This window comes from Lynx canadensis, chromosome B1, assembly GCF_007474595.2.
Source record: "Lynx canadensis isolate LIC74 chromosome B1, mLynCan4.pri.v2, whole genome shotgun sequence".
In the NCBI taxonomy this organism is placed as follows: Eukaryota; Metazoa; Chordata; class Mammalia; order Carnivora; family Felidae; genus Lynx; species Lynx canadensis.
In genome coordinates this window covers 161,706,183-161,734,116 of record NC_044306.2, presented here as the reverse complement: position 1 = coordinate 161,734,116, position 27,934 = coordinate 161,706,183, and the positions used below count along the sequence as shown (strand labels likewise).

At 42.9% G+C, this 27,934-nt stretch overlaps 1 protein-coding gene across 1 annotated transcript; it reads left to right on the top strand.

The window, feature by feature from the left end:
- The first annotated feature begins 260 nt into the window (after positions 1-260).
- TMEM165 (transmembrane protein 165) lies at positions 261-27,934 on the top strand. Its single transcript, XM_030313849.1, has 6 exons — positions 261-695; positions 13,549-13,774; positions 21,157-21,332; positions 22,092-22,274; positions 26,340-26,445; positions 27,123-27,934. The coding sequence occupies exons 1-6, from the start codon at positions 486-488 to the stop codon at positions 27,197-27,199; spliced, it is 978 nt and encodes a 325-aa protein (XP_030169709.1). The 5' UTR covers positions 261-485; the 3' UTR covers positions 27,200-27,934.

The window sequence follows — 27,934 nt, the reverse complement described above, 5'->3', positions numbered from 1 at the left end:
TGGGGCCCTGGGCTGGTGGGCAGCCTCGGGGGAGGAGGACCCCGCGTGGGGCGCGGGAAGATGCGAGGAGAGAAACGTCACCCGGTGCCGGGTACCTCCCAGGAGCGCTGGGTCCAATGGGAGGAGGGCGCGAGCCGCACCTCAACCTGCCTGGGGACGTCACGACGCCGAGGCGGACGCCCGGCCAATGGGAGGCCGTCACGGGCAGGGGCGGGGCCCGGAGGAATTGGGCTGGCCCGCAACGAGACAGTTGGCGGAGTCTTGTGGCCGCTGCCGGAAAGGGGGAGGATCGAGCCGGCGGCTGCGACGCCGGCCTGCGCTAAGCCTCTCGCCCGCCCTTGCCTCTTACCGCATGGTGCCGGCTTCTCGCTAAGCTGGGGCGGCGAGGCGAGAGGGAGGCACTGCCGGGGCGGCTCGGAGTCGAGGCTTCCCGTCGCCCGCACTTCCTCCTGTGGCGCCCGTGCGTGGCCGCCTCGGCCAGCGGGATGGCGGCGGCGGCGGCCCGGGGGAGTGGCCGCGCATCGGCGCCCCGGCTGCTTCTGCTTCTGCTGCTAGCGCTGCTGTGGGCCCCGGCCGGCGTCCGCGCTGTCCCGGACGAAGACCTTAGCCTTCGGAACAAGGAACCGCCGGCGCCCGCCCAGCAGCTGCAGCCGCAGCCGGCGGCCGTGCAGGGCCCCGAGCCTGCCCGGGCCGAGGTGAGCAGGACGGGCCGGGCCGGCTGCGGAGCCGGTGCACCGGGTACCAGGCTCGCGGCCGCCGGGAGCGCCGCGCCCGGCCCCGGCTGCCGGCGGGGGGAGGGGAGCCCGCCCCGGCTCCTTGGGGTGGAGGCGGCGGAGGGCCCTTCTTCCCGGGTCGGGCCGGCCTCGCCCGGCTCCTTATGGGGGAGGGGGTGGGAGCGCCCAGCAAGGAGCCCGCTGTAAACCTCCAGTCCGGGAGCATCGGGATGCTGCTGAGGAAAGGGCGTCTTGATGATCAGATGTGCCCTAAAGAGCTGCAAGTACTCGTTCCGGGTAGAAAGTTTGTAACAGAGGACAGTGGGAGGCTTTTCGTATTCCCTGAGGATGAGAACATCGGCCATTTCATTGTTGAAAACGCTCATCCCCAGCTGCTTACCCAAATTCAGCTTTGTATGACCTGTGGTTTTTGCCAAATATATATGGATTATGAAGAGTGACTCTCACTTTTTAAAAACGTGCTCTGGCTTGCAGGAAGTAACCCTCAGGAACGCAGAGGAATAAGCCGTCTTTGACAGTACAGAGTGCTGCAGCGTACGGGATGCCAAAACTAAATTCATAAGCATACCAGAAAGAACCCTGTCGTTTGGCCTTATTAACGACTTTAATGTATGTTAATGGAATCACTTAGTCACTTGTGTCCAGAACCTCGGCGGCAATTTTAAATGTCTTCCCTGTATCGGGGAAGCTTTCTCCTCATTTCCAATTTGGACTCCTGAATTGAGGCCTCTGTGGTCTCTTCTGGTAGGAGAGGTTTGGCGCTCAGCCTCCCAGGCTACATTCGGCCCGTCGCCGCCCATCTAATCTTTCTAAAACTGAATTCTGTTTTACTTCTCAGAAATCCTCAGTGAATTGTCCCCGCATACTGACTTCAGTCCATCCTCTAATGCAGGATGTTGAGGTTTCTCCCTGAGGTGGCGCCCAGTCTTTTTTAGCCACGGCACCCTTGCTCATATGCAATACTCAAACCACTCTAACCTGAGACGCGCTTTGTGCTCCAGAGCTAGTCTCCCAGATGACAGTCTCCCTAAAAAAGGCTTCAGTGAGCCTGGAGCCCACTGGTCAGAACCTTTCCCACCTTTCAGGAACCCGCAGACACCTACTGTCTGTGAAGACTTCCCCATAACTTCCAGTTTAAACGTGATTTCTCTCTTGCCTGTTACCCCTGGGCTCAGCTGACCCTGCTCACCTTTTCCACTTCTGAACTTGAACTGAAATGCTGATTCATGAAATGTATTCTTAGTGTTTATCATTTAGCTTTCTGTCTTTTAAAATCCTCATCTGTCATTAACTTACTGCTTTCAAACAAGACTGGTTTGGGTGAAGTAACTTAGATTTTGAATGTAACTTTCCAGGCCTTTTCATCAGAGCTCTAGTCCTATAGTGATTTTTGAGATATAAATAGTGGTAGGTGTGGCTATTAATAATACCCGTTTAGGCGCCTGGTGGCTCAGTAGGTTAGGCATCTGACTGGTTCAGGTCATGATCTTGGTTTGTGGGTTTGAGACCCGCATCGGGCTCTGTGCTGACAGCTCAGAGCTTGGACCCTGCTTCAGATTCTGTGTCTCCTTCTCTCTTTCTGCCTCTCCGCTGCTCACGCTCTGTCTCTCTTTCTCTCAATAAATAAATATTAAAATTTTAATAAAAAAAATAATACCCTTTTAGACAGGGAAAATCCAGACTTGTAAAATAAAGGCAGCAGTATGCAATGATTGTATTAAGTGGTCTTAAGGATGCTTGTCTTTAAAACTGGAGATGTGAAGGGAAGGGGCAGGCACAATCTAATAAGATTTTTGTCTTTAAAGTTGACCCTTGAACAATGGGTTTGAAGTGCACGGGTCCACTTATACATGGATTTTTTTTCCATACAATACTATGAATATTCTCTGTTATGATTTTAACATTTTCTTTTCTCTGGCTTTGTTATAAGAACACAGTATTTAATACATACAACATACAAAATATGTGTTAATTGATATCAGTTTATGTTATCAGTAAGCCTTTCTGTCAACAGTAGGCTATTAGTAGTTGAGTGTTTGGGTGGTCCAAAGCTTTGTGCAGATTTTCCAGTGTATAGTGGCTCAGCACCCCTAACCCCACACTGTTCAAGAGTCATCTGTTTTCTCGGTGGTTCTTTTAAGGTAGGAATTTATTCTAAACTCTCTATTGTATGGTAGAATCTAATGATCTTGTTTTAATTATATTTTCATCTAACTTTGATATGGCTCAGAGTTTTTTTCTCTACAGTACTACAGCATGTTAGAAGAGATTTTTCTGTCATGTTTTCTGAACTACTTAATATAAGTATCATTTGCTTTTGTTGTCCAGTTGGTAGAGGTAAGATATGGTCAGGGTTCAGTCTAATAACCATATAAACAAGGGCCAAGCATTGCTGGGTATCTGAAAGTTTCAACCATTTTGCTTTGTAGTTACATCCAGTAGATCTTTTAAAAAGGTAGGATATTTAAATTTACTTTTTTCATGCCACTGTGTGAGAGTGGACTTCTGAAAATGGAGGGGGGGAAAAAATCTCTCCTTTGTTGGTAGGCATTCAGGTGTGAGATGTAATAACATAGTTATATCTCCCAGGGTGCTTTGAAGCAAGATAGCTGAACTTCTGATAGGGCTTTCTACATTGGGTATTTTTTTTTTTTCCTATAACCAGGTAAAAAGGTTCACTCTCTACTCCTAGTTACAAATAAACCTCAGTTTACAAAGCCATGGAAAGAGTAGTTGTTCACTACTTTGAGTCCTTTCCTTTATGCAGTTTATGCTTCTAGTGACTTACTCCAGTTTTTCTTATTCTTTCCCTGGACAGAGCATGTAGTACAAGAAGCATTAAGTCCCTTTAGTTTAGGGAGATCAGGCAGTTTATAATTTGCTGCATATTCTGGAAGTCCAAAGAGCTGCTCTGGTTGCAGAGCACTGTTGATAAAGCCACAAAAGCCTATTACCTCACCCAGTACAAATTCTTATTGTATTTCTGCTTTACTGTTTCTTGGCATTTGTTAATTTTTTTTTTTAACATTTATTCGTTTTTTGAGAGACAGACAGTGTGAGTGGGGAGGGGCAGAGAGAGGGGGAGACATGGAATCCAAAGCAGGCTCTAGGCTCTGAAATGACAGCATGGGGCTCAAACCCACGGACTGTGAGATCATGACCTGAGCCAAAGTCAGACACTTAACCAACTGAGCCACCCAGGCACCCCTGTTTCTTGGCATTTCTTATCTTTGAACTGTCAGAAGGCCTTTTAAACTTTTTCCCATTTTCATGAAGTTGCACTTCTGCTCCATCCAGCCCAACCTCCCACTTCTAGCCTCTTTACAGCGAAGCTAGAGGCTGTCAGGTGACTCTTGTCCTACTCTTGATTGCTGTGTCGAAATGAAGTGATAATTATGTTGATGAATTTATTTGGTGGTATTCTATCCATCAAAGCGATTCATTTAAAAAAATCAGTGAAACTAAATACATTTAATACATTTCAAATCTCAATTTATAAATATATTACCAAACAGTAACATGTATAAAAATAATGTTGTTAAACTCATTAAAACAAAATGTATTGGGGTGCCTGGGTTGCTCAGTTGCTTAAGCATCTGACTCTTAATTTTGGCTCAGGTCATGATCTCACAATTCATGAGATCAAGCCCCATGTCAAGCTTTGTGCTAGCAGCGTGGAGCCTGCTTGGGATTCTCTCTCCCTCTCTGCACTCCCTTGCTTGCACGTGCTCTTTCTCTCTCAAAACAAATAAACTTAAAAAATGTATTTATGGGGTGCCTGGGTGGCTCAGTCAGTTAAGTGTCTGACTCTTGGTTTTGGCTCAGGTCATGATCTCACAGTTCACGAGTTTGAGCCCCACATTGGGCTCTGCACTGAGCGTGCAGAACCTGCTTAAGAATCAATCTCTCTCTCTCTCTCTCTCTCTCTCTCTCTCTCTCTCTGCCCCTCCCCTGTGTTCTCTCTCTGTATCTCTCTCAGAAATAAATTTAAAAAATTTTTTAAAAATGTATTTATAAATTCATATAAATATGAATTAACAAATAACATTAAAAATAAAATATTAAAAAATAAGGGCGCCTGGGTGGCTCATTCAATTGAGCATCCAACTCTTGATTTCAGCTTAGGTCATGATCCCAGGGTCGTGGGATTGAGCCCGGTGGCAGGCTCCATGCAGAGTTTGGAGCCTGCTTGAGATTCTCTCTCTCTCTCTCTCTCTCTGTCCCTCTTCCCATCTCTTTCTCAAAAAAAAATAAAAATAATAGTAATAATAAACCTAACATTCACAAATAAAAATAACTTACATGACAGTGAAAATTTATAATTTATAATATAATTTTATCCTTTTTTAATACAATCTCTTAAAACCAGGTTTATCCGTGGTATCTTGTTTGTGTTTGTTTATTTATTTATTTATTTATTTATTTATTTATTTTTATCTAACTCTTTTTTTTTTTTTGAGTATATGAAATTTATTGTCAAATTGGTCTCCATGCAACACCCAGTGCTCATCCCAAAAGATGCCCTCTTCAATACCCATCTCCCACCCCCCCCTCCCTCCCACCCCCATCAACCCTCAGTTTGTTCTCAGTTTTTAAGAGTCTCTTATGCTTTGGCTCTCTCCCGTGGTATCTTGTTTAAGTTGCATGTATATTTTTGTGCACATTTTTCTACTTTCTGGCAAAGGCTTTTCTGACTGATACAATAAAATAATGGCAAGGAGACAGTTCTGAGCCCATTCTAAGCATTTTCCTTTAGACTTCTGTATCTCCAAATAATTTCACCTGTTGTGTGATAACTTTTGTTGAACGATTTTATTTTTGTGTTCTTGCTAGATAGGTCTCTTTCTGGGTAGCTGCCTAGATTTGGTTTCACAGGAAGCGTCTTCCTCTCTTCTCTGGTTTTGTCACGTGTAGCTGGAGATTCCCATCAAGCTTTCATGTTCTCGCCCTCACGTGTTCATTTGAACTGTAGGACTCAGTAGGAATTACTGTTTTCATTGTCATTTTCTTCTCTTGAAGATCAGGAAAGCATAAAAGAATACTTTTTAAATGAGGGAACTCCTCTTCCCCCCCCCCCCCCGCCCCAGTTTTTTCATTTGGGACTAATTTTGAGTAAAGATGAGTTTTATTCAACAATTTTTTTTCAATTATGAGGTGTTGACTCTGCTCTCAAGATGTAAATCATTTGCATCTCAAACCCAAATTAAAATACTGAAATAGTGGTTTCTGTACCAAGGAAAGCACTGGTGCTTCATTTCTTGCTTTGTTCTAATGTCGTAACTGGATAGTGGATACCAGAATGCAGTCCCTGCATGCAACCCTCCTGTAACACCGACGTAAGTGCTTCTGTGCGCACACTTTCTGCCTCTCTCCACGTATGGGACAAGACTGTCATCCGTTCCATGCCTCTGCTCTGTGTCCATGTGCCTGTTCTCTTCTGACTTTCGGTACTTTCCTTCCTCAGTACCTTTATTCTCTCCCTTTCCTCGGCTCCTTCCTGTGTGCTGACACATGGCTGCAGCTTTTTCCTATTTGGTAAAGGGGAAACAAGGCTGTTAATTTAACTACTTGCCTGTATTGGTTTCTCCTCTTGAGTTTTACAGACCAAATTTCTAACTAGGGATTTAGCAGCTTCTTCACTTTGCTTTAGTCTTTTCTTATCCGACTTTGGTCGCTGTCTTTTCATTGGAACTGTTTTTAAAGAATACCTAAAGCCTACCGACCTGCCTCCCCAAGGGGTCATTTCGCACTGTTAACCCTCCTCTTTGAGAGTCCTACCCCATTTCGGCTGTATAACTTGGATCTTCATAAGTTTCCGTCTTTTTATGTTCATTTGGGATAATAGTTCTCAGGTTTCTGAGTATCAAGAAAAACAATGAAAATACTAGGCATCTAGTTAGTCGCTCAGCGAATGGTGACTCTGCCCCCAACTGGACCATCTGTGGTGCTTGCCTGCCTGCTCTATAAATATCTAAGACAGTTTTGTTGTTCTTTTGTTTCTTCCTCCTCCTCCTTCCCTAAGTATAGACATTCTCTAAGTCTCATTGTTTCCACTTAATCTAATCTCCCTCTGCCTTGGAAATCTCTGCCTGCAGGGCTCTAGCTGATCAATTTAGGCTGCCAGCAGCCAGACACTTACCTTGAGGCTGTGCTGGCTTCAGATCAGGAATCCTGGTTCTGACGGCCTCTTGGAAACCTTCATTTGAAATGCTTTTTACCACCTCACGTTGAATGTGTCTGAAACCAAACCCCTTATTTTTATTCCTCTGTCCCACATGCTTTGTAGGAATACAAATATTTCTCCCAGTAAACCCAGCAGAAAACCTTACCATCATCTTTGATTCCCGCCCCCACTCCATTTAAAGTTATGTTGATGTTTTCCCTGTCCTTCAGGTGCAGAATTTTCCCTTCCCTAACTTGTCTTCAACATTGGTCTTATGCAGCTGACCTCATGAATTGGTCCAGTGGCTACCATTCTCTACTTTCTGCCCTGATCTGTTAGTCATAATGCCTGAATCATATTTGTGACATCTACTCAAACTTTTAAGGGCTTCTTGCTTGCCTCTGGGCCAGTCTGAACACACAGGATTTTCAGTCTGGGCTCAACTTATCTTTCTTATCTTACCCCAGCCATTCATCTGATGGTTTACTCCCCGTTCTCAGAACATGCCTGCATTCTTTCAAATGGTCAGTCCTGGGAATGAGGTAAGTGCATGCACCCCAATGTATTTTCAAGGTAATCACTCTGTGAGTGGCTCGTACTGAATCCTGCTGAGAATTTGAAGGAGGCTTATGAAGTGAATTTCAGGGCCGACTTCCCCCACTGGTCAAAGGTTGCCCCACAGGTGTTAACTTCTCCATACTTCCGGGTAGTGAATAAGTACAGAGCTCTTACTTTTCTGGTTGGACCTGCCTGAAGCCAGTTGCAGCCTTCAAGGAACTGGTTCTCTATAAGGGGGGTAAGAGATTGGGTCAAGAGATCTTTTTGAAGTGGTGCACAACAGGTGTTTGTAATTATGTGCATGGTTAAAAAAATAAAAACAACTCAAAAGGTACAGAAGTATGTAGAGTGAAACAGTATGTCTCCTCCTCTGGTGTTCTGGTTCAGGGCTCTGCAAACTGCAGTTTACCACAGGCTCCTTGTCTTGTAAATAAAGTTTTTTTATTGGAACAGAGCCATGCCCGTTCGTTAAAGTATTATCCATGGCTGTTGTCAAGCTACAGCATCTGATTGGGTAGTTATCACCAAGGCTTTGTGGTCCATGAGATTAAATATTTGGCCCTTTAAGAACAAGTTTGTCGACCCCTATTCTAGTCATCCTGGTTTCTTCCCTGTAAACACCCACTGGTAACTGTTTGCTGAGATTTGGCATGCGACAACAACTGTATACATGCTATATATACCTACCTACCTCTGTGCCCCTCCACAGACATACATACGATGACTGTATACATAATGCATGCTTTTTTCCAACTTAAAAATACCTTACTGATTTTTCCTTATTAATATATATAAAAGATCCTGATTCTTCACTTATATTTTAGAATATAGTATTCTAATAAGCTACCATTTATTTAACCAATTCCCTATTGATGGACATTGTGTTATTTTGTCTTTTATTATTACAAATTATAACATTATATTTATACATGCTTCTAATACAAAAAGATTAACTCCCTGAGTGTTCCTATCTTAAACTTTGTTTCAGTCATATGCCTGCCATGACACATTGTCCACAGTATGCATTCACTTTTACTTGAGGGGAACAGGATCATTAGGGGCTGGAGTTGTTGGGTTAGGCCTTTCTCATGAGGTTCTGTGTAAGTTGGATCTTGAGGAATCAAGATGAATAATGAAAAGGGGGTAGGAGGGGCAGTAGGGCTACATCATTGAAGGCTTGTGGTTACCAAAACCTTCACGTGCTCTTGTGTTGCACTGCCCAGAACCAGAGCAATGAGCCATGGCGGTTCTTACGCACTTGAAACGTGGCTAGTTCACATTGAGATGTGTGTGAGATGGGTGTGGCAAGTAGATCGACAACAGTGTGTGAAGACTTAGTGTGGAAATAAAACTAAAAAGAATGCTATGCTTCCAGAGTAGTTAAAAATAATTTTATTTGGGAGCGCCTAGGTGGCTCACTCAGTTGGTTAAGCATCCGACTCTTGGTTTTGGCCCAGGTCATGATCTCATGGTTCTTGAGATTGAGGTCCGCATCGGGCTCTATGCTGACGGCGTGGAGCCTGCTTGGGATTCTCTCTCCCTCTCTCTTTGTCCATCCCCCGCTTGTGCTCTATCTGTCTCTCTCAAATAAAGAAGTAGAAACTTAAAAAAAAAAAGTTTTATCTGTTTTTACTTTTTAAAATGTGGCTGCCAGAAAATTTAAATTATGTGGCTTACAGTATTTTCTATTAATACTATTAATATTAATAATATTAATAAATAAGCTATTAATAAATAAGCTCCTGTGGCTTATTTATCCTTCCATATGGACTGTAAGGCTCATTCTTAAAACAGTGAGGTAACACGATGAACCTAGTTTTACAGAGATTAAACTGGTTGTGTTGTGGTGTGCTGAGATAACTGTTTGTAGCTGAGCCCTTGCTGTGTCCTAGGCATCATCCTAGCAGCTTTATGTGTTACTAACTCAGTCTTCACAGCAAGTCTGTAAATGTAGGTACCCCTCATCTTGCAGTGGGGCTTGGGTCACAGGGAGGCAGACCTCCTGGCCCAAGGTCGACTGATAATGCCTTGGCTGTGGACCCAGGCATTTTGATAGCACAGCCACATATTGAACCATTACAAGTCACCCAGATGGTGAGTTAGAAAAAGGATGTGCTCTTTGCACACAGTAAGCACTTAGGCATTTGACAGCAAACGCATGGTAGCTGATAATTTTCTGACCCTATTATTAGCACTTTAAGTTTTAAAAATTGACCTCCATAATACCCTGATACTTTGGCTTTACATTCTTTTCACCGTGGTTGGCGGTTTCACACTTACCTTTTGGATATCCAAGCTGCAAGTTGAGTTTCTTGTGTTCTGTATATAGCAAGTTTTTAAGAGTATGTAGTTTTTTGTTTTCTCTTGTCATACTCAGGAGGCAAATTTTATTTTGTCGTCTTCATTTTTCACAGAGCAACAGAGAGGCGAAGTAATGTGGCCAAGGTTTTATAGCAGGGAGTTATAAAGCCATAAAAATATGTAGTTTTGGTTACTGTTTTGTTTTTACAAGTAAACATTTTCTGTTTGAGCTTGGACCTAATTGATCATAAACAACGTATATTTATTCCTAAACATTTTCTTGGATTTTGGATGATACATACTTTACAGAGACGTTTCTTCATACAAAAGGTGTATCAGAGAGAATGGTTGCATTAATGAGAGCCAAGTTGCAATGCTTATATATATATTTTTTGATGCTTAATGACTGTAGAGTATTTGAAGAGAAAGGAAGCTCATTTTTAAAGAAACATCAGCATAGATGGAACTAAAATGGTAATGGAGAGAAGGCCAGAATTTCTGTGAATGGTACTTCTTCAAGAGCCGAATTCCAAGGCTGTCCTTCTTGATTTAGTCCTAATACCAAATATTTTCTAAAATGTTAAATTTCCCCAGTTTGTAGCTCAAAGTTGTAGTCTCATAAATGCTTAAATCTTGCTGATCTTCACTGTGGAATGGGACAAGTTTACGTTGTTAGTTGAGGAATGACACGCACACTGAGAATTTTCCTGTAAGTGGTCCTTCTCTTCCCTGGAATGGTGACCTTGAGCGGGGAATTTCCTACCTTCTCTAGCAGCCCAGCTCGGCTTCAGGTGGCTCTCTGGGGGTAGAAATCTTTTCCCTGTGTTAAGCTAAAACCTGACACCAAACCTGCTACCTGTGACGTTTATTTTAAGTTTTATATATTTTGAGAGAGAGTGCACATGTGCGTAGGGGAGGGGGAGGGAGAGAGAGAAAGAGAGACAAACAGACACATACACACATAGAGAATCCCAGTGTGGGGCTCAAACTCATGAACCCTGAGCCAAAATCAAGAGTCAGAGGCTTAAATGACTGAGCCACCCAGGTGCCGCCCTCCCCCGGTCCCCTGGGACTTTTTTTTTTTTTTTTTAAACATTTATTCATTTTTGAGAGAGAGACAGAGCATGAGTGGGGGAGGGGCAGAGAGAGAGGGAGACACAGAATCTGAAGCAGGCTCCAGGCTCTGAGCTGTCAGCACAGAGCCCGACGCGGGGCTCGAACTCACAGACTGAGAGGTCGTGACCTGAGCCGAAGTCGGGCACTCAACCTATTGAGCCACCCAGGCGCCCCCCCCCCCCCCGGGACTTTTTAGTTCTACCTCTTGTGATCATACAGAGTAAATACACACATAGAGACTTTTGCGGTTATTGGAACAGAGGCCCCCAGTCCTTCCTAATCCCTCATTTGATTGTTTTGGAGCCTGAGTTGGCAAACTTTTTTTAATGGCCCAGATAATACTTTAGGTTTTGAAGCTACTTAAGGTCTCTGTTGCATAATTTTCCTTTCCTTCTTCCAGCTCTCCTCCTTCCGTCCCTCTTTGTTTTTATTTTTTGCAACCCCTTGGAAATATAAAAAACACTCTTAGCTGACACAGGCTGGACTTGGCCCCACGGTAGCTTGCCAGTCCCTGGTTTTAGAGCCTCTTCTGTCAGGGATGATCTTCGGGGGGGCAGTGCTTTCTTCATGGTGCTGCCCCAGAGCCATACAAAACTTCGGTAAGAACTGAGCAGCACAGAATAATGGATTTGCCACTATTTCAAGTACTTGAAGTGCCTGTTGCTTGTTTGAGCTTGGTCACGTTTTCAGCTTAAAATGACCTTATTAATGCTGACCAAGACTTCGGTTTATCTTTTTTATTAGACCACATTACATCTCCTAGGATATTTTTAGACTTTAGCCTAGGACCATCCGTATATACAGCTATCTATGTCTATTTTTTTAATAGTTTTTAATTTTTTTATTGAAGTGAGGTGGACACAGTGTTATATTCGTGTCAGGTGCACAGCACAGGGAGTCAACAACTGTGTTATGCTACCTCACAGGTGTAGCTGCCATCTGTCACCATGCATGGCTACCATAGTAACATGGCTATAGTCCCTGTGCTGTACCTTTTGTTCCCGTGACTTATTCACTCCATTTTGCCCATCCCCCTACCTCCAACTCCCTGGCAGGCATCAGTTCTCTGTAATTATGACTCTGTTCATGGTTTTTGTTTGTTTATCCATTTGTTTTGGTCTTCCACATGTGTTTGTCTTTCCCTTATTTCACTTAGCCTAATACTCTCTAGGTCCATCCGTGTTGCTGCACATGACAAGATCTCATCTTTTTTTATGGCCGAGTAATATTCCACTGTGTGTGTGTACCACATGTTTATTCGTCCATCTGTTGATGGACACAGGCTGCCTCCCTGTCTTGACTATTGTCAGTCATGCTGCAGTGAACATAGGAGTGCATATATCTTTTCAAATTAGTGTTTTTGTTTTCTTTGGGTGAATACCCAGTAGTGGAATTACTGGGTCTTAGGGTAGTTCTATTTTTAATTTCTTGAGGAGCCTCCATTCTGTTTTCCACAGTGGCTGCACCAGTTTGCATTCCCACCAGGCACATGAGGGTTCATTCCCATTTCTCTGCACCCTCACCAACACTTGTTATTTCTTGTCTTTTTTATTCTAGCCATTCTGACAGATTAAGGTGATACCTCATTACAGTTTTGATTTACCTTTTCCTGACGAGTGTTGTGGTGCATCTTTTCATGTGTCTCTTGGCCATCTGGATGTCTTTGGAAAAAATACCTGTTCAGGTCCTCTGCCCATTTTTAATCAAATTATTGGGGGTTTTTTGGTGTTAAATAAGTTATATATTTTTATATCCAGTTATATTAAACCTCATCTTAGCTGGAGCCATTTCTTGCTCTAGTCTGTTGAGAGCTTTCTGGAACCTACTTTGTCCTCTAAAGTGTTAACGGAATTTCTCTCAGCTTTCCGTTACCTGAATGCTTGATAAACATACCTGGCTCTTCCACTCAAGTTACAAGTAAAAATTTGAATGAGACATAGCTGAGAACTAAATCTCAAATCACAAATACTTAGAAAATAAGGTAGTTTTAGTATGGGGCTATAGCTGGTCTCTACTCTTTTTTTTAAAAAAATTATTTTGTAGATTTGTACTTGGATCTGCATTGTGGCATCCATCAGCTAGAGGTTTTGGTCATTACAAATGGCTTTCAGAGTGGGGCACCTGGGTGGCTCAGTCCGTCAAGCATCTGACTGCAGCCCAGGTCATGAGCTCCTGGTTTGTGAGTTGAAGCCCTGCATCAGGCTCAGAACCTGGAGCCTGCTTTGGATTCTGTGTCTCCTTTCTCTCTGTCCCTCCCTTGTTCATACTCTGTCTCTTGCTCTCTCTCAAAAATAAGTAAAAAATTTTTTCAGTGTTTATTTTTGAGACAGAGACAGAGCATGAATGGGGGAAGGTCAGAGAGAGAGGGAGACAGAGAATCCGAAGCGGTCTCCAGGCTCTGAGCTGTCAGCACAGAGCTGGACGCGGGGCTCGAACTCACAGACCGTGAGATCATGACCTGAGCTGAAGTTGGACGCTCAACCGACTGAGCCACCTAGGCGCCCCAACATTAAAAAATTTTTTTTTAAAATGGCTTTCACAGTGCTTAGGCAGGAAATAAGTCTAATGGCCAGAAAAAACCTTAATTCGCATTCAAAAATAAAACAATTTTAAGTAATGATTTTTTTCAAGAAGTAGCTGATACATACATATATATATATATTTTTTTTATTTCAGAAAGGATTTACACCAGCTGCCCCGGTTCATTCCAATAAAGAAGATCCAGCTACCCAGACAAATTTGGGATTTATCCATGCATTTGTCGCTGCCATATCAGTTATCATTGTATCTGAGCTGGGTGATAAGACATTTTTCATAGCCGCCATCATGGCCATGCGCTATAACCGTCTGACGGTGTTGGCTGGGGCCATGCTTGCCCTGGGCCTGATGACGTGCTTATCAGGTGAGTGTGCTCTTTCCTCCTAATGACTTCAGTGGATTAAGGAGACAGCGTGCTGTGGGCCGTTGAGTCATGGAATCATCCAGCTAGTTGGGTTGCAGTTTGGTTCCCAGAGTTCCAGAATTTAGTAAACAGAATATGGTATTGGTACATAAACCGCTGAAAACCATGTTGCGCTTTTAAAGTTAAATTTTCAGCTATTCACAGCCAAGACACATACTTCTCATTTCTTCACTAGTTTTTATCCTTGCTATGACTGTGTGTATCCTGGCTTTTTTTTCTTTTCAGTCCAGATAGGTTTATATCTGATACCTTAGAAATAGGACTCAAATACATTTCAGGGACATGTTGGAAACCAGTAGCTGTTGAAGGACATTTCATAGTTACTGTGTTTGGTTACGCTGTTCTTACCCCATTATAAAATGTTCTTAGACTCCCAGTTTGTGTTTCTATTCTACAGACTTCATTTTTTCAAAGAATTAGACCATGCGAAAGTAAACGTTAACACTAAATAATTAAACAGAGTGGAGTCTCTAATTCCAAAGCCACCCCAAGCTGGGAGGAAAGCCACGAGCTTTCCCCTTATAGCCAGACTTGGTTTGGAGCCTGATGCCGGGTAGTGGCCTAATGATAAGTTCCTTAACCTGCGAGCTTCAGTGTCCACGTCTGTAGAACAGAGAGGATAAAGCCTACTTCCCTTGTAGGGTTGTGGTCCGTGTTAAGTGAGATCCTATATTGCAGGTGCTCGGTCCTCTGCCCCTCAGCATCTCTCACATCTGAAGCTTGGTTCTTCATGTACAGAACAAGTTCTGTTTCTGGCTGCTTGGACACCTGTCCAAGTTAAAGTTGTTTTAAACCTAAAATAAAGGAGTATTTTACTGATTACAATAATTTGACCACTTTACACATTTTAGAAGTTAAAGCATTAATCATATTTCATAATAAAAACAATTTTTTTCTTCCAAAGGAAATTCTGACACAGGAAATAGGGAGAGTGGAGAGAGTTGTTAAGTGGTGAAGTCATCGTTCAGAATGAGTATGAATAGTATCGGAGGATTTTATTTTTTAAACTTCTTTTCACTTCGAGGGTAGCTTGAAAGCTGGCCTCTCTGCCTGTTCCCTCCTCAGAACCCGGTGCCCTGGGCTCCCCGCCTCTTCTCTCTGATCACTTCCTTTTCCTCAGCTGAGGGCCACCTTGGTCTCCTGCCCTGCCCTCTCCTGTCTCCCCTTCCCGCTGGCCACGCTGCGCACCTGTGCTGTAGGCTGGTGCGGTGGTCTGCAGACTTTCCTTGTGTCTCATTTGGAAAAACTCTGCACACCTCTCATGTGGAAGTTATCTAAAGCGTGTCATCTTAAGTTCAAGGGGTTGCAGAGATCTAATTTCTGGTATATTTTTCCTCATAGAATTTTACTCTAATGATTATGACTTTCTCCTTGAAAATCTCTTATGGATCACACTGTCATTTATCTGCAGGAAAAATTTGCATATAAAGTGAATTTTAAAAGAGACTGATAGGGGCGCCTGGGTGGCTCAGTAGGTTAAGCGTCCGACTTCGGCTCAGGTCACAATCTCATGGTCCGTGAGTTCGAGCCCCGAGTCGGGCTCTGTGCTGACAGCTCGGGGCCTGGAGGCTGCTTCGGATTCTGTGTCTCCCTCTCTCTCTCTGCTCCTCCCCTGTTCATGCTCTGTCTCTCTCTGTCTCAAAAAATAAATAAACATTTAAAAAAAAAAGATACCGATAGTTTCCTTTGTTAAGTCTTCAAATGTTAATATTTTTTACAGATTATAGTTATTAATAGTACAGTTGATCAAAGCAAACTATATCACAAACTACATACATTCGTATTACATATATTTAGCTAATATATCACACTACCCAACACATTTTTTTAAAGTTTGGAAATGCATCTTTTAATGAAATGATAGAACTATTCTTTTTAAATTAGCTTATATGTCCGTGGATGAATATTTCTGTTGATAGAATTAAGCAGGGTGTCGCCTCAGTTCTGATCTTTATTTTTTTTAAGCTTATTCCTTTATTTTGAGAGAGAGAGAGAGAGCGAGCAAGCACAAGTGGGGAGGCGCAGAGAGGGAGAGAATGTGTTCTATCAGCACAGAGCCCGAGATGGGGCTTGATGTCACGAACTCATGAGATTATGATCTGAGCTGAAATCAAGAGTCATACGCTTAACCAACTGAGCCACCCAGGCACCCCTATTTTTTTTTTAATGTTTATTTACTTTTGAGAGAGAGCTCAAGAAGGGGAAGGGCAGAGAGGGAGGGAGACACAGAATCCGAAGCAGACTCCAGGCTCTGAGCTGTCAGCACAGAGCTGGACACGGGGCTCAAACCCATGAACTATGACGTCATGACCTGAGCCAAAGTTGGATGCTTAACTGACTGAGCCACCCAGGTGCCCCTACATGTTAGTCTTTTACTTAGGAGTACTTTGTTTAACTGGCTATATTTAGAAATAATTGAGAAAATTGAAATATTGTTCATTTGTGTGTACTTTTGCCAATAAAGGATTTTATTTAAAAATTGTGTCACATCACATATTTTAAGTATATTTTTGCCAGAACCTTGGAGCTGCAGATATAGCTCATTCAGTTTATGGAAAATGTCTGCCACGTTACCTGATTGCTATAGCAGTTCTAGTAGGTCCATAGTAAATCATCTAATCCTGTGACTCTCGGTCACAAAGCATTTGACTTGGTTTTTGAATTTAAATGAACATGATGGGGCGCCTGGGTGGCTCAGTCGGTTGAGCGTCGACTTCGGCTCAGGTCATGATCTCGCAGTTTGTGAGTTCGAGCCCCACATCGGGCTCTGTGCTGACAGCTCAGAGCCTGGAGCCTGCTTCAGATTCTGTCTCTCCCTCTCTCCATGCTCCTCCCCGGCTCACACCCTGTCTTTCTCTCAAGAATAAATAAAGAAAAAAAATTAAAAAAAAAATAAACAAATGAACATGATATGCATCCCCATGACAACCATCTGCTTTAGAATTCTTCTAAAATGGACGATAGGTGGCTGGATTAGGCATGGCACCCAGCTATGAGAGTGCCACAAGGGCGAGGTAAGACACCGAGGGCTGTAGTATTTCCTTCTGATGATCTCTTTGCTTCGTGTAACAAGACTCTGCCTTAGGGAACATGCATTGTTTACACTGGTTGGAGAATGAAAGAGGCACAATTTCTCAGTGAAAATTGTCATTCCTATCAAGGCCCAGGTACCCTATTTCTTTTCTTTTTTTTTTTTTTTTTTAATGTTTGTTTATTTTTGAGAGACAGAGCGTGAGCAGGGAAGGGGCAGAGAGAGAGGGAGACACAGAATCTGAAGCAGGCTCCAGGCTCTGAGCTGTCACCACAGATGTGGGGCTTGAACTCATGAACCACGAGATCATGACCTGAGCCAAAGGCGGACGCTTAACCGACTGAGCCACCCAGGGGCCCTGCAGGTACCCTAGTTCTAATGCCATGACCTTTAGTTCCAACAAACATAATGCCATTATTTCTGATGTCATGACCTTACCAGAAACTTGCATAAGACAGGGAAGCCCCAAAGCCCTGTGTCTGATTTATGCCTTGATTGAAGACACTGGTAGTTTAGACCCCCTCTCTGCTGCCCGAGGACATCAATTTTTCCGTACTGTGGGGAAATGCACCATAGAAGGCTGGGTTAAAGGCATCCTTGTAAAGGAGACAGACGGCAACCAAGAAGGGATGTGAGAAAGGGAAGCCGGCAGGACTCCTTAACCACAAGCATGTTTTTAGGCAGATGAATTTTAGGAAAGAGAACCTATGGAAGTTGAACTTCTGGAAATAGATTCTTTTGCAAAATATTCATCTGTGTCCCCTCGTGAAGTCTTTGAGAATCTCTGGGAGTATGTCAGTCCCGGTTCGGAGATTGCACATTTGCAGCTCTTGTCTCTTATATGCCAGTGGAGGGCTAAACATGGGGGGGGGGTGGGGCGGGGGGTCACATTCCTGCTCAGCCCCTCACTTATCTGGGGGCATTTACCTAGCCCCTCTGTGCCATTTGACAACAGCATGATGAGAATCCTGTGTACTTCAGAGGTTTTTTTTAATGTTTTTATTTACTTTAAGAGAGAGAACGTGAGTGGGGGAGGGATAGAGAGAGTGGGAGAGAGTCCCAAACAGGCTCCGCACTGTCAGCATGGAGCCTGATGCGGGGCTCAATCCCAAGAACGGTATCATGACCTGAGCTGAAATCAAGAGTCGGACGCTTAACGGACTGAGCCCCCCCAGGCGCCCCCATGTTGGAGTAGAGTTTACTACTCTGCTCTTCCTCCTCATATTCTGAGCACACACTCTGCTCTTTCTCCCATTTCCCTCCTTAGCCACTTGTAATCTGATTTCTGCTTCTGACATCTTTGCAAAGGCTTCAGTAACCAGCTTCCCTTATTAGAGCTCAGTTTTCATTTCAGTGAGCCCCCACAGGCCACATTCACGGGCATTCCCCACCTCTTTATTCTCTTGGCTTCTATGACACCATGTGCTTATCGTTACATTTCTGTTTCTCTTCGAAAACACTTTGTACCAGTAAATATTCACATCCCCCACCATTGTATCCTTGGCCCATTTTTTTCCCCTTCACACTAACATCCTTGTGCTGAGTGTTCTCAGTTTAATTACCTAAAAGTCCGTGAGTCCCATATCTCTATCTTCACTCCAGATTTTTCTTGGAACTTCAACACTGCCACGATGTAGAAGGACCAGTGCGTTTGTAGCTCTGTTCTGACTGGTTGCAAAGTCCATGCTTAATGAGAAGTAACATCTCACTGTTCCCAGAGCAAAAGTGCTTGAGTGTCTGAGGGAAAGTTTCCAAAGAAATAGGAAATAGAGGGAGAGTAACCAGGAGAAGAAAAAGTTACAATGCCAAGTAGTTTTTTTGCTCTCCCATGGAGATGTCAGGCAGAAGGCAGAAAAGATGGCTCTATAAGGATCAGTAAGTATCAGGGTGTTTTCATTTTAAGACTATCTGAAGATAGAAGGAAAACTGAGTTTAGGAGATTTAAAAAAGCTCACTACATTCCATTTTTAAATTTTAAAACCTTTTAGGGAAAATATTTTAAATTTACAAAGTTGCAAAAATAAAATAGTACAAAGAACACCTGTACACCTTTTATACAAATTCAGTGTTGTTAGCATTTTACCCCAGTGCTTTAGCCTGTGTGACTTACCTGTCTATATCTAAGTAAAATTATATGTGTAGTTACATACATAATTTATATATTTATATATATATATATGACATGTATATGTTATATATGCAGATACATAAAGTAGATAAATATACACATATATCTTCATATACAGGAATAGATGGATACATGCTTTACCATCTGTATTTTAGTTTTGTCAGTTGATTTAATATCCTCTGTAGCAGTTTCTCCCCCTCCCGTAGAGGAGGAGCTAGTCTAGGTCAGGTATTACATTTGGGTCTTACTAGTTTGTTAGTCTTTTAAGTTTTTTTATTTTTAGAGAATGTGTGAGCTGGGATGGGGTGGGGGGGGGTGGGGCGAGAGAGAGAGAGGGAGGGAGAGAGAGAGAGAGAGAAAGAATCTTAAGCAGGCTCCACACATGGGGCTCCGACCTAGGGCTCTGACCCCACAACCCTGGGATTGTGACCTGAGCCAAAACCAATAGTTGTACCCTCAACCAACTGAACTATCCAGGTGCCCCTCTTTTTTAGTCTTTTAATCGGAAACACTTCGACAGCCTTTTCTTGTGTTTTACGATATTAACATTTTTTAAAGAAGACAGCCCCTCCCCTTTTAATGGATTGCTTCTCATTTTGTGTTTCTCTGCTGTTTCCTCATAATTAGATTAAGGTAATGCATTTTTGACCAGAATGCTGCATAGGTGATATTTGTCCCTCTGAGAACGTCACATCTGGAAGAACAAGATGTCTGTCTGCCCTCAGTGACGTCAAGATTTTTCTTGTGTACTGTCTTTTTCTCTTTCCCTGCAACTAATATGCAGTCTTTAGGGAGACACTTTAAATAAGACCGTACGGACACTCTGTTGCCCATTGTTTAGGGTTAATGATTCTTCCATGATCTCAATTTACCTTGATAATTGTAGAATGATGGCTTTCTGATTCTAGTAGCCCATCCCCGTGTCCAGTGGGCCTGGCATACTACGCTCACAGAGCTCTCCTTCCCATCCCACTCGTTTGTCTCTTTGTTGTCAGTATAAACTTGGGGATTCATTGTTTTCAGTGGGTTATAATTACCTAATTATATTGCTTCAATTGCCCCAGATTTGGCTGGGGGAAGCCCCTCCAAGCCAGCTCCCATGTCCTTGCATCATGTTCCCATCATTGGTTTTGTTCCTTCATACTTTCTAGTACGACAAGATAGCACAAGTTCAGCTTGTACCTGGTCTGCATAGGCCTGGAATTAGCCATTTTTCTCAGGAGGCTTTTAGTGGGGAGTGGTGTGAGAAGCCAAGAATGGATGTCAAGTGGCCTCATTACTGAGATGTCTTTGCTTTTCACTGGATAGAGCTAGAAAATAATAGGTCTGTATTGTGTGTGTACATACACATATATGCAAATGTATATATTTATACATATAATCAGAACATAGACATACACATAAGCGTAGATGTGATGTGTTTCTAAACATGATTTTAAAATCTTGAATTTTGTAATTATAGTGACCTGGGACTATTTTACCTGTGCAGTTATACATTTGGCGTTCATCCAGATTTTGAAGTGTTGTGCCCATTTTATAAAAAGAGCATGTGAAGTAAAGGATAATTGCATTTATTATTTGTGTGAAAATCTCCTCTGGCCCTTCTGTAGTTTTTAAGTTTTAACTACTGAACTGATAACGCTGGTATAAATGTGTTTCATGGTTAGGATTTGGGTTCTTGATACAGTTCCAAGGTTTTTTTGGTATAACTTATACAGTGGTCCTCTTTTCTTTAATGGTAGGAAAGAACGATACTGAATAAATTTGAGTCTGTTGTAAATGTTATTTTAGGGTATGTTATAGCAATGATTTGTTTTCTTTTATCAGATATATTGAAATAATTACAAAGGAGCAGAGTTTGAATCATACCTATCATTTGAGAATCTTGTCATGATTCTTCACTAAAGAAGTTTGCAATTTAAAGACTTGTGATGAAGAAATATCACTTGCGTATGAAAGTGGTATAGCTTCCAGGTTATAAGATGTCCAACTCCTTAGAGGGCATCAGAGTTAACTTTCTACCTAAAGTTGACATGACATGTGGCAAGCCGGGTTATTATGTTTTAGATGAGCTTTTCCTTGAGAACAATGTTCAGTTATGATTTCTCATAATCAGAATTATGAGACGCATGCTAATTGTCCACACTCTGCATTTTCTTCCAGTTTTGTTTGGCTATGCCACCACAGTCATCCCCAGGGTGTATACGTACTATGTTTCCACTGCATTATTTGCCATTTTTGGCATTAGAATGCTTCGAGAAGGCTTAAAGATGAGTCCAGATGAGGGTCAAGAGGAACTGGAAGAAGTTCAAGCAGAATTAAAGAAAAAGGATGAAGAAGTAAGTCATGGCGCTCCTAAACGTCTGGACCAAAAAAGCACTCCACTAAGAATAAGTATTATCCAGAGGTTTTCCATGGTTATCCGTATCTGAGTGATATATGTGGGCTCCTCAAAAGAAGTTTAAAAAAAAAAAATAGAAGCTTGTTTTGCCCACTTTGCATTCTTAGAGCTGTCTGTGATAAGACGCTGAGTGAACGGGGATGTGGTAGAGTGTCAACCTCATGGGATGAGGTTCCTCAGGGGATTATCTCCTGCAAAGCAGGAGCTGTAGTTTGTATTTTACAAGTTTCTTCCCACAGCATTTAGGATAGTAAGTGATCAGTAAATATTGGTTGATTTTGTGGTGGAGGAACGGAAGAATTGAGAATATAGTGTGTGTCGCTGTGTGAGACCAGTGGTTCAAAAGAGAACTTTGGGGTCACATAGTTTTTTTTTAATGTATGTTTGTTTTTAAGGGGCGGGGGCGAGGGGCAGAGAGAGAGGGAGACACAGAATCCGAAGCGGGCTCCAGGCTGTGAGCTGTCAGCACAGAGGCCAACGTGTGGCCGGAACCCACAAACTGTGAGATCATGACCTGAGCCAAAGTCGGACGCTTAACCGACTGAGCCACCCAGGTGCCCCTGGGGTTACATAGCTTTAGTTTCTTGGAGCATATTCCATAGAATTTAAACAACTTTTAAAAGAAAGATTAAGTAATTTTGTACTCTTTTTATTTGTCTGCTGGGACTATTTTCTCTCTCTTTTCTTTTTAATTTAGTTTCAACGAACTAAACTCTTAAATGGACCAGGAGATGTCGAAACGGGTGCAAGCACGACAATACCCCAGAAGAGATGGCTGCATTTTATCTCCCCCATCTTCGTTCAGGCTCTCACACTGACATTCTTAGCCGAATGGGGTGATCGCTCCCAACTAACTACGATTGTTCTGGCAGCTAGAGAGGCGAGTAATACTTGAGAAATGACTGCTTCTGTATTATTGTTAAAACTAAGCATAACACTGTTACTTCTCTCCACAGGACCCTGAACAGTCCGTGTGGGCCAAGAGACTACTTCATATGTTAGACTATTTTCTAATCCCTAATAATCCCGATTCTCTTTAAAATGAACGGTCTCCAGCTTCTGCAGGCAGATGGTGTCCTGTGGCCCAACCTAACTGCCGTCTTTGGACTTCTGTTTACTCCTCTTCCCTCCGGGTTTGCTGGAGTGATAGATACCATGGCAGTTGTCTTGACTCGGTTTTCTGGCTTTTCTTAGAACTTCAGTGTTTCAGGGGTTACTTTACAAAATACTATTCAGTGGAAAATCCAAAACAGCCTAAGTGTCCAGCACAAGAGAAATTAGTTCATTCATTTACTAATTTCTACATAGCTCTGGGAATATTCACTCTTTGGTGAATGGAAGATTCAGGAAATCAAAATGTTCCCAGTGCTTATCTCTGGGTAGTGCAATTACAGTTGACTTGTTTCTGGATATAAAATTTGCTAATCTTAGCCCCGGAATACTAAGGTCTGGAATGGTAAGCTAGGGGAGACTTGTGGTCACCTTGTCTTGCCCTTTGCTCTAAAGATGCACAACCTGAGGCTCAGAGACACCTGGCAACTTGTCCAAAGTCATAAGCTAGTCGGTAGCAGTGGCAAATACTAGAAGCTGTGGCTCTCAGCCTTCTAGCATCTTCTACCATATCTTGTTCATAGATATCAAATGCCACTTATGTAAAAGCTAGCTTTTGGGGGGAGGTTGTTTGCTTTTAAAATTATAATCTTTATTTCTTTTGAGAAGAATTAGTAACGTTTTACATGAGGTGTCTTATTGTTCACACAGGTCTGTTAAGATCTGAGGAGATGGTTGTGGAATGCAGTACTGTGGAGACTTTTCAGTCTCTTGTGATCTTAGCTGAGGGAGTGTCTCTATCTGTTAAATTATTGTTTTTATCTGATGGTAGGATTTAGATAACAAGCGTGATTTGAATTTGTCCTTAACTCCTAGGAGATGCCTACCATAAAAGAGCAAGTTCCTTAACATAGGCTACAGTTTAAAATACAGAACGAGGGACGCCTGAGTGGTTCAGTCAGTTGAGCCTCCGACTCTTGATTTCAGCTCAGGTCATGATCTCCCAGCTTTGTGGGATCAAGCCCCATGTTGGGCTCTGCACTGACAGCGTGGAGTCTGCTTGGGATTTTCTCTGTCCCTCTCTCTCTTCCCGCCCCCCCCCCCCAAAATAAATAAATAAAACATTTAAAAAGAAAAAAAGAAGAGAAAATATAAAACAAGTTGCAGGCCCGGACCAAGGGTTGGGACGGGGCTATTTGGTCAGAGAAGCATCAAAAATGTTGTATTGAAAGAAAAAGAGGAACTTGGTTTTTTCACTTGAGTCCTGTATTTTAAAACTTCCTTTTAAAATGTCACTGTAATGGCCGTGCCCTATAGTTTTCTTCATTCTTAGCCTTTTTTAGCGGCTTTCAGATTGTCAGCATTGGGACTTGAAACAAAGTCACCTCTTTCTGTGGTGGTAGGGACAGTGGTGGTGGTCCTGCCAGTGAGAGCTGTCATGATGGCAGAAATCACTACGTTTTTCTTCATCCTGTCGTCTGTGTGGCACAGACTGTGAAAGGTCCAGATCTGCTGTCCGTGTCAGCTCCCTCGGTCTGCTGCAGTCTAGCAGCGTGGAGTGAGTCCTCAGCTGTGTGACCGCGTTCCCGCACCATTTCCTTGTCTGAAAATGGGGCATTTCCCTACTTCGTGGGATTATTCCGGGGATGAAACAAGATGATGCACGTGGAGTCCCCGATGCAGTGCCACCGGCCACCAACACCGTGGGGATACTGCGAGCTCTTCAGGGGCAGAAGCCAGCTTGTCTGTTTCCCTTAACATTCCTAACCTTTTCTGGGTAGTTTTTTATATAATTTATGCTGAGATGCAGTTCAGTCCATTTTAGTCTGAACTCTATTTCTTTGTTTCCAACTGAATTTAGTGTCCTTAATTAGGTACTAAGTGGAAAAAAAAAAAATGGGGGATGAGGTTCCAGGGTCAAATGAATTTGGCAAATAACAAAGACCGAAAACTGTTTTAAAGGAACTTTTTAAATTTTATTCAATCCAGTGACTGTTCAAGCACCACTTTGAGATAGAGTGACAGCATCTTCACGGATGCCAGCTGAGAAGTTTGAACACACAGAATGAGCAGTGCGGCCCCGCCCTGCCACACGTGGTTCGCAGAGGTGTCTGCGTCTCTTCCGTCCACGCTCTCAGTGGCAGTCCTGTCTCTGCTGGGTTCCGGATCACAGCCCCATGTCTCCACTCCGTTGCTTAAACCTTTGCCTTTCTCCCAGCCCTGCTGTGAGCATTTTAGCACGTATGAGTCTTTCTCATCTGCAGTTTCACACCTTACTGGATTCTGCTTCCCTTGCAGATGCCAGCCTCTCCGTCCCTCCCCCCGGTCTCAAAAGGCCGGGCTCTGATGGCAAACAGGAGTTGCTCTACTTTCTTGGTTTCTAAACGCACCGGACCCTAGTTTCTGACCTCATCGGGAGGGTTGATGGGGGCTTCGAGTTCCCTGCAGCCACCCACAGGCCCCTCAGTGCTCCTCTTGGGAGGCTAATTGTCTGACTCCCTCCGGAGTCTTCTTTGGGCTCCTCTCCCTCCGTCATCCCTTCAGTGTTGCTTTTCTTACTGTTATGTCGTCCTCGGCATCTTCGTCTGCATTCTCCCTCTCAGGGCCGTTCTCTTCAGTCCCGTAGCTGCTTCACCATTGAACCCAACCGACTCCTGAACTTCTCCCACTTTTAACTCCTGTCAGCACCCATACACCCTTTCTTCACTCCTTCCCCCCCCCCCTTTTTAATGTTTATTTTGAGAGAGAGAGCACGGAAAGGGGATGGTCAGAGAGGGAGAGAGAATCCTGAGCAGATTCCACACTATGAGCACAGAGCCTGACGTGGGAATCAGGGCCTGAGCGGAAATCAAGAGTTGGACGCTTAAATGACTGAGTCACCCACGTGCTCCGAATAACTTTTTGAGTCATGTTGGTATTATCATAATTAATCTAGAGGATTATAGGTGAGAAGTATGGGTGTCATACCTGATTTTTCTCTTCTGTAACACCTATCACTAGGGTGTATCAGTTCTGCCTCCTTAATTCTCAAATCCACCTGCTTTTCTCTGCTTCCAGTCTCCCACCCCAATCCAGGCAATTGAGCGCCTTGCCTTCAATCTTGTTCCCTTCCAGCTCATTCTCTGCACTAGACTTTTAAAGCATCTACCTCCTGTTCTGTCACTCGCCAGCTAAAAACCAGCGTGTCTTAAAGTCTAAACTGTAAGCCTATCGATAGGGTCCTTCATGAGCTGGCCTCCACCTAGGTTGATGGGATCTCTCTTGTGACTCATTGGTTCTCTCTGGAAATGTGTGTTAACCTTTTCTGCAGTTGTCTCATTGCTGGCCTTTCGCCTTCTAGGATGTTCTCTCCTCCACAAGTCAAATTTTCCTGCTAGTCCTTCAGAGGTATTCTTTCTGGAAAATATTCACTGGTCTTCCCAGTCTGAGGGACTCCAGTTTGCTCTGACAGCAAGGATTTAGGGAATGAATACCGTGTTCCTGGCTCTGAGTTGAAGCACCGAAGACACAGTGGAGAGAAAGGGAGGCCGGGTCTGTAAAGGCTTGCCTTGTTTCCTCCTAATAGCAGACACTACCTGAGGGAAGAGAGGTCTGGGGTGAGTCCCCTCAGCACTTGTCACTTAAGAGCTAAATATGGCCTGAATGGTGACAACTGCTGCCTGCTTGAATTAGCATTATTTTGATCTTAGAAATTTGTCTGCTTTTAGCTCGATTCCTGGATATGATTGCAAATATTCCCTCAAGCAGCTATTACAATTTTCGTACCTCACACACCTGAGTTTTTAGACGTGGTTAGGCTTTGTTATTCATCTCCATTTTCAGTGGCTAATAGTTATCTTTCTCAGGTAACAGTTTCAACTGCTTTTAAATTAATGTTAGTCACACTTGCTTCCAGGACCCGTACGGCGTAGCAGTGGGTGGGACAGTGGGCCACTGCTTATGCACCGGACTAGCAGTCATCGGAGGAAGAATGATAGCCCAAAAAATCTCTGTCAGAACTGGTAAGTCTTTTGTGCTTTAAATTACAAAGAAAATATCACTTAACTCTTAGAATTGCTAAGAGATTAGAAAAAGAGCTGGTTCTTAGTTTTAACATTCTGGAGTACATTTGGTTACTGCTGTTGCGAACGTGGACTGTTTTTCACATATGTAGATGCTAGTAAAATACAAGTTCATCTGAAAGCCTAACTGGATTTTTGGTAGCTGTTTGTCAACGTAAGTAAAACAATCATCATGTTGGAAATAAAACTTTCTGGCCTTAAAGGTGTGTCTTAGAAGATTGGGATTCGTAGGTGGAGACCATGTTTATGGATTCCACCTAGGAGAATTTCCTGTGTAGCTGCTAGGGCCTAAAAATGGAATACAGAAGTCTCTTCGCTTGTCAGAGATTGTGGAACATTCATTTTAATAACTGGGTTTTAAGATGAGTTACAGTCGTATTGCTGCTTACCAGCACTGTCTCAATTTCAACACTGTCATCTCTCGAGACAACACTGGGGAAGCAATGCATTCTTATTGTACGGTTAGGCATATTACGTATGCTTTGCTTCACTTAATGGGGCCTGAATGTTTCTAATTTCTTTTCAGGGTTTACCAGATTGGAAGAGTAATGGGCAACACCTTAGCTCCCTCCCAGAGGAATTTTGCCTTATTTCACTTTGTTTCTCTTCTCTTACAGTGACGATCATAGGAGGCATCGTATTTCTGGCGTTTGCATTTTCTGCACTGTTTATAAGTCCCGATTCTGGTTTTTAACAAGCCGTTTTTTAATTTGTATTTAGTTTAAGATAGGTAACTCTTGTCTTTATGTACATAGTGTGCATTATAACTAAAAGTGACGGAGAAGACATATTTTGTAGCGTTGATTTGCCAGTTTGACCCATTTAAAGAAAGTATAATGTCCAAAAGAAATAATCATTGCTTCTGTTTGCAACATGGATTTTTAAAAGAAACCAGGTATCTAAGTGTGGATTTTTCTTTTCTCCAGCACAATTATGTTGATATGGTCACCTTTCTTTTAGTTATTTGTGGGAGAGGGCATACATAGAACCATTGTGCGATGGGGTCTATCCTTGATTTTCTTTTCGTACTGACCCCTTTATGAGGAATATACATTTTATCCTGGATCACTGAGCTGTTTTTAAGATAACTGCCTTAACATTTTTCTTGAGGGAGGAATGAATTGATTTTTATCTTTTAAAATATTTCCTTAAGCCAGTAAGCAGTTTAATCACAAGTCTTTTAAAAATCAGTTTTCTTTTAAAGAGGAACATATTACTGTTATAACATGGCAAGAATTGTTTGCCAGGTTCATTTCCCCCCCCCCCACCCTTTTTTTTAATTGGGTAGGAAACCCAATATAAAAACAGTCAATATTTGACAACGTGGAGTTACTAAATTAAAAGAGAATACTGAGTGTATTCGTATTTTTTCTATATTGAATAAACAATGTAACATAGATACGATGTAAATAAAAGTGGTATGACCAGA

Excerpts from the sequence above, each read along its gene's own strand:
- TMEM165 (XM_030313849.1), top strand. The coding sequence starts at position 486 with ATGGCGGCGGCGGCGGCCCGGGGGAGTGGCCGCGCATCGGCGCCCCGG. Across the intron at positions 13,775-21,156 it reads CCTGATGACGTGCTTATCAG|TTTTGTTTGGCTATGCCACC; the intron begins GTGAGTGTGCTC and ends ATTTTCTTCCAG. Across the intron at positions 26,446-27,122 it reads AAAAATCTCTGTCAGAACTG|TGACGATCATAGGAGGCATC; the intron begins GTAAGTCTTTTG and ends CTTCTCTTACAG.